Source organism: Mustela nigripes, chromosome 17 (genome assembly GCF_022355385.1).
Source record: "Mustela nigripes isolate SB6536 chromosome 17, MUSNIG.SB6536, whole genome shotgun sequence".
In the NCBI taxonomy this organism is placed as follows: Eukaryota; Metazoa; Chordata; class Mammalia; order Carnivora; family Mustelidae; genus Mustela; species Mustela nigripes.
The window spans coordinates 7,232,870-7,241,915 of record NC_081573.1 but is presented as its reverse complement, the minus strand read 5'-3'; the positions used below and the strand labels follow the sequence as shown (position 1 = coordinate 7,241,915).

Below are 9,046 nucleotides of genomic sequence, written 5' to 3'. Positions count from 1 at the left end.
TCAGTGGAATGTCCAGAACAGGCAAATTCACAGAGACGGAAAGAAGATTGGCAGGTTGGTAATTTTCCTAGAGCTGGGACAAGGTGATGGAGGGATTGAGGGGTGAGAGCTAATGATATTGGTTTCTTTTTGGGATGATGAAAATATTCCAAAATTCACAGTGGTGACAGTAACACAAGCCCATGAGTATACTGAAGACTGCTGAATTGTGCATTCAAAGTGGGTGATTTGTGTGGTATGTGAGTTATATCTCAGTAAAGTTGTTACTGCCCTCCCCCCAGACTCGCCAAACTCCTTCCTGTGGCTCTCGTCTCACCCACAAAAAAACCAGTGTCCCCACCACAGCTTGTCAGGCTCACTGCCACCTGCTTCCTCTCTGCCCCACCACCCACAATTCCTCTATTTTTTCTTTTCTTTTTTTTAAGATTGTATTTATTTATTTGACAAACAGAGATCACAAGTAGGCAGAGAGGCAGGCAGAGAGAGAGGGAGAAGCTGGCTCCCTGCAGAGCAGCGAGCCGGATGTGGGGCTCAATCCCAGGACTCTGGGATCATGACCTGGGCCAAAGGCAGAGGCTTTAATCCACTGAGCCACCCAGGCGCCCCTAATTCCTCTATTTTCTGAGCACATCACCTCCACTGCCTCTTTTGCCCACTCTGATCCCACCATGCTGTCCTATTTGCATGTTCTGCCTCAGGGCCTTTGCAGCTGCTATGCCTCTGCTTGGAACATTTGTCCCCTAAAATCTGCCATGGTTCATTCCCTTACCCCCCCCCCTTTTTTTTTAAGATTTTATTTATTTATTTGACAGACAGAGATCACAAGCAGGCGGAGAGGCAGGTAGAGAGAGAGGAGGAAGCAGGCTCCCTGCTGAGCAGAGAGCCCAATTAGGGGCTCGATCCCAGGACCCTGGGATCATGACCTGAGCCGAAGGCAGAGGCTTTAACCCACTGAGCCACCCAGGTGCCCTCCCTTACCCCTTTTGCCCTCAGCTCAGGATCACCTCCTCCAGAGAGGCTTCCCTGACCAGCATCTAGAACAGCAGAGCCATCCCTGCCCCATTTTACTTGCCTCCACAACACTCCTGACTTTGTGACATACCCACTGTTGTCTTAATTAGGCATGGCCCCATCACCCCCAGGAGACCTATCCTGCTCATTTTGGTGCCCTCCCCACAGCTAAACAGTGATTGCCACATAGCAGGTGCCCAAGAAACATTTGCTGAAAGCACACAATGTCCCATGTGTCCTTCCCTCCCTGAGCCTCAGGCCCGGGTGTCCACAGGCCTCCTGATCGCCTTTCCTGGATGACCCGCGGTCTCTCAGACTCACTCTAGGGATTGAGGGTGGTGCCCTCCCAAAACAGGTCCAGACCTGGGGCCCATGGAAGTGACCCTATTTGGAAAATGGCTCTTTAGGGATGTAATTATGTTAAAGGACCTTGAGCTAAAATGGCACAGATTATGCTGGTGGGCCCTAAACCCAATGGCCAGTGTGCCTCCAAGAGAAAGGAAAGGGAGAGGTACAGGCCCAGAGTAAAGAGCCTGGGAAGAGGGCGGCAGAGATGGGGGTTGGTGTGTGGCCCCCACTCAGGGCATGTCAGGAGGGAAGAGGCAAGGAAAGATCCCCTCCAGTCCTGGGAGGGAGCCTGGCCCTCCTGATGCCTTGATTTCGGACTTCGGGCCCCCAGGATGGTGAGGGGCTCCATTTCTCATTTCACGCCGCCGGTTTTGTGGTCATGTGTCATGGTGGCTGCGGGTAACCCACTCGCCAGGTCCTGATAACTGCAGCACGTTCCCCTGACCCACACCCATCCCCTCACCCAGCTGCGTATCTGGGTCTCGTCCTGTGCCTCCAACCCCAGGTGGCCAGTCGCCTGTCCCTGTTGGTTGAAGCTGTAACGGGTTGGAGCGGCAGGAGAAACAGACACGCTGCTGTGACAGCCGTATCTGTGGAGGTGTCCCCTCTGCAGGCCAGATTCCCACGTCTGAAATAATCATCAGTGTAACTAGCGCTCACTGTCCCCTTTTGGGCCAAGCACACAGCAGGCACTTAATGTCTGTGGAGTGAATGTGTTCTGACTAACGCCAGGCACCTCCTAAACGTTCCTAGCATTATCTTCATGCTCCAGTGCACCCTGTGAGATCAAAACCGTTACCAACCCATTTTCAAGATGAAGACCGAGGCAAGAGGCCAGCCGTCCAGTCTGGGGGTTAAAAATAATGAAGCCCGGGCTTTGAACAGACCTGGCTTTTCACCATGCTAGCGACATGACTTTGGCAAGTCTTTTCCTCTTCCTGAACCTCAGTGATCTCACCTGGAAAGTGGGGCTCCTAACGGTCCTTTCCTTGGGATCTTGTGAGGGTTTGGGGAGCTAATGCTTGGGAAGGCTTGGTGCCGTCAGGGGCTGGCAGGAGTGTTGTTATTTTAGTGGCCAATACCTAGGGTCTAAATCCGTCCCCCATTTCAGGCTCAGGGGCTCTCTAGGGGCAGCAGCAGGTTCGAGCACTCTTGGGTGGCTGGCCTTCCCCACGCCGAGGGGTGTTTGTCCACCAGCTGACAGACACCCCGATGGCAGGGCGTCCCGAGGGCCTGCAGCTCCTAGGTCCGACTGGCCAGCACTCAGAGACACAGGCCGGGCGGGACCACGGGTTTATTGGGGGCTCCACACACGCACTCACAGCGTCACACAACGGCACGGTTACTCGGTTCACACGAGTTGGCCTCCGCCCACAGCCGGGCCCAGAGGCAGTGGGGTGCAGTCCCCTCCACAGTGGCCCAGGCCCAGCTGGGGCCTTCCTCCTGGCCTGGGGAGGGCAGGCGCTGGGCGGCCTCGGCCCGGAGAAGGGGGCGAGCAGGGAGCTGGGGCCGGGCCGGAGGGGCTGGCCACCCTCACTCCAGGGACTGGAGCATCAGCAACTGTTTCAGCACCTTCGTCTGGCTGGTCTCGCGGATCTCGCCGGCCAAGAACATCTCGTCCACGACTGTGTAAACCTGAGCGAAGGGAGAGTGTGGGGAGACCCCGGCATGAGAGAGGGGTACCCCCCACCCACAACTCCCACGCCTGCAACGGATGCAGGTCTGGACCCCGGAAACCCTGCCCTCCTGGCGCCCTCCTCTTCCCCAGGAAGCCCACCTTGTAGAAATTGAACACCAGATCCAGCTCACAGACATTGTGGAAGTACTCGTTTAAGACCTGGGGGAGAAGGCAGAGACGGTGAGAGCTGGGCAGAGGCAGACGCTCTGGATGGGGGCCAAGGTCACCATCAGAAAGAGATGGCAGAAGACCAGAAGAGGGACCAAGAGGAACTGAGGGAGGGGGAGGGAGAAGGAAGAGACAGTGGATGAAGACAGCCAGAGGCAGAAACAAGAACAAGGACCATCAGATAGCAGCCGAGGAGGGCAGAAAAGACAGACCGGACAGAGGAGGAGAGACAAAGAGGCACCGTGTGCGCACAGGGAAGCTGCCCTTGTGGGGAGGTGAGGGGGCTGGGCGGGGTTTGTGCATTCTGCAGGGAGACAAGGCATGTTCCTGGCACCCCTGGGCCCCGGGGAGCCCATCCGCACACCTCCACGAAGTTGTGGATGGCCTCCAGGTAGGCCAAGTTGTTGTCGTTGACGTCCACGCAGATGCAGAAGTAGAGGCCGGCGTAGCGTCGGTAAATGATCTTGAAGTTCCGGAACTGTGGGGCAGAGAGGCTGTCAGCAACGGGGCATGCCCAGGACCCAGCGGGCTGGGCAGGGTCCTTCACCCCACGTGTGGTCCCTGAGGCCCTGCTCTGTCTGGCCCTGAGTGGGGGACACAGTGGTGACTGACACAGGCCTGGCCCTCCCCTGCCGGGGCTTCCGGTCCAGTGGAGAGACAGTCATCCTCTGTCATCACTAGTGTGGACAGCTGACCCAGGAGGGCTTCCTGGAGGGGGGTTGGGGGGCATCCGGACTGAGACCTGGAGAAGGAATAGGAGTGCTCCAGGCTGAGGGAACAGCTTATGAGAAAAAGCCCGGAGCTGAGAGGGAGCTGGGCTGTTCCATGACACCCACCATGGCTCCCTGCTTGTCGCCTCTAGAGAAAGTCGAAGTCCTTAGTCAGGAACTAACATGCCATCAACGCACAGACGCCACCTGTGAGGCAGGCTCTGTGCAGAGCAGTGTGGTCACCGCCTGGAACCAAGACAGGCCCAGCCCGACTTCGAACTGAGCTGTAATACAAAACAACTATTTCTACACTAACGAACACACACACAACCCAGGAATAAATACATACGGACCAAGGACGCAGACTCTAACCTTATGCACATGGGGAAGAAGATTAAGAGACAGACATACAAACAGGCACTCTGGTTTGCTAAGCACAGTGTCTTTGGCTCAAATGGGCCAAGTCCCCCACGCTGGGTCTAGGTGAGCGCGCGTTTTGTCGCCACCTGGTGGCAACGGCGAAAGTCAACATTAGTCCCTGATGGCTAGGCCTCTTTTTTTCTACCCCCAGCTCATTCTGTTAATTTCTGCACTTTGAGGATGTTTTCTGACATTACTGTAGTAATTCCCCCACATAACCCGTGGACTAATAAGCATGTATCAGGATGCAAACTCTACTTTTTTTTTGTTTAAGGCAGGCTCCACACTCAACATGGGGCTCGAACTCATGACCCTGAGATCAAGAATTGTGCACTCCACTGACAGAGCCAACAAGAAGCGCCTACTTTTTTTTTTTTTTTTTTTTTTTTTAACTGATACAGACACACAATAAAATGTTTGAAGGTCCCTGCTCTGGAGGAGAGGGTTTAAGGCAGGCTGAGAGGACAGGAAAATTATCTGGAGATGCCACCACCGACCTTGACAATGTCACAGCTGACCTTGAGCAGCGCTCCATTTTTTTTTAAACTTGAAATTCTCCCTCTCCCACTATCACCCTCCCTGCTTGTCCCAACACCTTGGTTGTCAATTTGCGGGCTTCTCAGACCTTCCTGGCTTCTCTGGCTACATAGTCTCAGATAAGTCTCTTCCTGCAGGCTGGGGCAGGTCACCCTTCCGTCCCCCCACCTGCCATTGTGTCCATGGGTCGGTCTCTTCATTGGACTGTGAGTTGGGGCTGTCATCACTGTGTCCCCAGCAGGACCCTGCACAGGAAGGGGTCCACACCCTGATCCCCAGACTCTGTGGACGGGAGAACTTACATGGCAAAAGGGGACTGTGCAGGTGTGACTCAGCTAAGGATCTTGAGATGTGGGGGGGGGACCCTGGATCTTCCAGATGGGCCCAGAGTAATCACAAGGGTCCCCATTAGGGAAAGAGGAAGACAGGAGAGTGCAGCTCAGAGAGAGAGGTTTCAAGAAGCAGGTGAAGGCAAGGAAACAGACGCTCCCCAGAGCCGGCAGAGGGAACCCGGCCCTGCTGACCCATTTCGGACACTTGCTCTCAAGAACCGTTTATGACGACGAATTCGTGTTGATCTGAGTCACTATGTTTGTCGTTATCAGTTAGCACAGCAATACAGGAGGTAGCAGGTACTAAGGGATGTGTACGAATGAACAAATGAGAGGCAGAAAGTCTGGGTGGCCTAGGCCTTTCTTGCTGGCCACTCATCCTTCGGTTTTGCTCTCACAAGCCCTCTTCCAGGAAGCCTGCCCTGACCTCAGTCTTTTCTTTTTTTTTTAAGATTTTATTTATTTATTTGACAGAGATCACAAGTAAGCAGAGAGGCAGACAGAGAGGGGGGAAGCAGGCTCCCTGCCGAGCAGATAGCCCTGGGATCATGACCTGAGCTGAAGGCAGAGGCTTTAACCCATTGAGCCACCCAGGCGCCCCCTGACCTCAGTCTTGTAAGAGAGACATTATTTCGTGTCTCCTCCTCCTGACAGTCCCCAGTTCTCTCTTGTCCCCTGCAGCATTCCCTCTGCCGGGAAGCCCTCCTGGACCCTCAGGCTGAGTCAGGTGCCCTCCCCCCACCCCGCCACTCCATCCCAGCCCTACCCTCTCCGGGTCATCATGAATGAGTGATGGCCTGGCATTGCGAGGAACCTGAGATCTGCGTGTCAGGCCCCCATTGGACGTTCTCATCTAACCAGCTTGCCTCAATGACCCGCTCCTGGTCCCTCGGCACTTGGTGTAGGAGGCCACATGGCGCTGGTGCCAGGACACCCCAGGGCAGTGGGCCTGCTCACTCTGCCAGCTCACCCCTCCCAACCCTGCTCCCCACAAGGCCCCTCATTCCATCCTCCTCCTGGAAACCTCTTTCTTTTTTTCTTTCTTTCTTTCTTTTTAAGATTTTATTTATTTGATGACAGAGATCACAAGTAAGCAGAGAGAGAGCAGAGGAAGCAGGCTCCCTGCTGAGCAGAGAGCCCGATGCAGGGCTCGATCCCAGGACCCTGAGATCATGACCTGAGACAGAGGCAGAGGCTTAACCCACTGAACCATCCCTGCTGGAAATCCTTTTCTCTGGGCTGTTGGGCCCCCCCCCCCCCCCAGTCTGCTGGTTTTTCTCTACCTCCTCACGTCCCACCTCTAGACATGGCTGCTCTTCTCTCCGTTGCTCCCCTCTGCCGATTGTCCCTCCCCTCGTGAGTCCCGCGGCCTTCCTTGTTCCCTGTGTACAGAATCTTCCACATCACGGCATCCCGCCCCCTCTCTGCACTCGGCCTCACTACCCCCTCTCGGCTTCTCAGCCGGGGTGTGAACAGATGCCTCACTCCTGGTCTTCATCCTCAGCTTGCTCTTCCCTAAATTGGCCCATGTCTTCCCTCTGCTCAAAAGACTCCCAAGGCTGCCACCTCACTCACAAGAACTCTGGTCCTCCCTGCAGCCCACGAGGCCCTCTGCCATCTGTCCCTGGTATCTCCTTGACTGTGTCAGCCCCCCTCTCTGGCTTACAGCACCTTAGCCATGCTGGCCTTCTTACTACTCCAGGAATGCCCCAGTATGTTCTCACCTCAGGACCTTTGCACTTGCTGTTCCCTAAGTCTGGGGTGCTCCTTCTCAGATATCCTCTCCTTCTGCTCTTCCAACTCCTTTAGGCCTTGGCTCCACTGTTACCTTTCGCAGACTTACTATAGAAATCACTCACACCTGCATACCAACCCCCCAGTGCACGCACCCCAGCCCCTCCATCTCCTGCAGCGGCTGCTTTTTCTCCCTGGCACCTCTCACCACCTACTAGACACTGTCTTTACTTTCAGTCTCCCTCCGACCAGAACATCAGCTCTCCCAGGGCAGGGACCCATGCCTAGAACAGTGCCTGCTATACAGCAGACACCCAACAAATGTGTGTTGGATTTATGGGACAACCAGCCCAGCTGATGCTATGTAAATTAAAGGCAGAGCCTTCTTGATTTAAAGGGACCAGAGAGGGGCAGCTGGGTGGCTCAGGCAGTTAAGCGTCTGCCTTCAGCTCAGGTCATGATCCTGGAGTCCTGGGATAGAGCCCCGAGTCCAACATCTGCTCAGCAGGGAGGCCGCTGCTCCCTCTGCCTGCAGCTCGCCCTGCCTGTGCTCTCCCTCTCTCTGACAAATAAATATAAAATCTTAAAAACAACAACAACAACAGATAAATAAATAAATAAAAGCATGTTGAGGGAATGGACATAGGAAGGAAAGAGGGTCTGAGGGGTTGCAGCGGTCAGAGGCCGGGCAGAGGAAAAAGGCAAGTGGGGACTGAGGGCAGGGCCTCACCTCCACAAAGTTGGTGTGTTTGGCATCTCGGACAGTGACCACGGCGTGCACCTCCTCGATCAGCTTCTGTTTCTCGTCGTCATCGAACTGCATGTACCACTTGGCCAGGCGCGTCTTGCCCGCCCGGTTCTGGATGAGGATGAAGCGGATCTGGGGGTGAGGAGGAGGAAGAGGAAATGAGAGCAGCCAGGACAGCTGCTGGCCCACCCAACGGCCCTGCCCAGCCCCGCTGGGTAAGTAGGGTCCCCACCCTCCAGCTCTCGACTTCTCCGCCAAGCCTGAGGCCAGTCCAGCTGGCTGGCCACCTACTCCCGCCCCAGGTCCCGACACCCCAGGGGAATGACTGCTTCCACACGTCAACTCCCCTGTCAGCTCCAGGGCTCTGAGGCCGGGGCTCCACTATCCTCTGCTTGACCCTGGACAAAGGGTCCGCCCCCTTCAGGTCAGTTTCCCCACCAGCAAAATGAGTTCCCTTAGAGGATCCACCTCTAAGCAGACGCTTAAGACTGAGCCACCCAGGCATTCCCCTGGCAGGGTGTTGTGCAGGTTAAAATGTTTATAAACTTAATTCAGTAGCTGGCACACAGCAGGCACTCAATAAATGTTTGAGTTTCACAGACGCCTGGCTGGCTCAGTCTGAGAAGCCTGTGAGTCTTGATCTCGGGGTGTGAGTTCGAGCCCTGTGTTTGGTGTAGAGATGACTTAAATAAATAAGTAAAAACTTAAAAAAAAAACTGTTTGAATTTCAGACTTCTTCCGTCTGAACCCCAGAGAGCCCCCTTTTTCCTCCTTTTACTTACCAATTCTTAAAAATTCACCTTTTGGAGATGTATACAGTTCAGTGGATTTTCATATACTCATACACTTGTGCAAAAATCACTACTAATTCCAGAATATTTTCATCACCCCACAAAGAAACCCCATCCATTAATAGCCACTCCCTTTCACCCCCAACCCCATCCCCTGGCAACCAATAATGTTTCTGTCTCCATGGCTATACCTGTTCTGGACATTTTCATATAAACAGAATCATGTAATACATGGCCTTTTGTATTTGGCTTCTTTCACTGGGCAACGTTTACTTTCTTTTTTTTTTTAACTTTTTTTTAATTAATTTATTTATTTTCAGAAAAAACAGTATTCATTATTTTTTCACCACACCCAGTGCTCCATGCAATCCGTGCCCTCTATAATACCCACCACCTGCTACCCCAACCTCCCACACCCCCGCCACTTCAAACCCCTCAGATTGGTTTGCAGAGTCCATAGTCTCTCATGATTCACCTCCCCTTCCAATTTCCCCCAACTCCCTTCTCCTCTCTAACACCCCTTGTCCTCCATGATATTTGTTATGCTCCACAAATAAGTGAAACCATAA

General features: G+C 54.1%; 1 protein-coding gene across 1 annotated transcript in view; it reads right to left on the bottom strand.

The window, feature by feature from the left end:
* Nucleotides 1-2,638: 2,638 nt before the first annotated feature.
* Nucleotides 2,639-9,046, bottom strand: part of AP2S1 (adaptor related protein complex 2 subunit sigma 1) — a 9,975-nt gene continuing 3,567 nt past the window's right edge. The window contains exons 2-5 of the mRNA XM_059382097.1: nt 7,669-7,818; nt 3,570-3,683; nt 3,137-3,196; nt 2,639-2,994 (exon numbers count right to left, since the gene is read on the bottom strand). Coding sequence (XP_059238080.1) covers nt 2,893-2,994; nt 3,137-3,196; nt 3,570-3,683; nt 7,669-7,818 — 426 coding nt within the window. The 3' untranslated portion in view covers nt 2,639-2,892. The remainder of the gene's footprint in view (nt 2,995-3,136; nt 3,197-3,569; nt 3,684-7,668; nt 7,819-9,046) is intronic.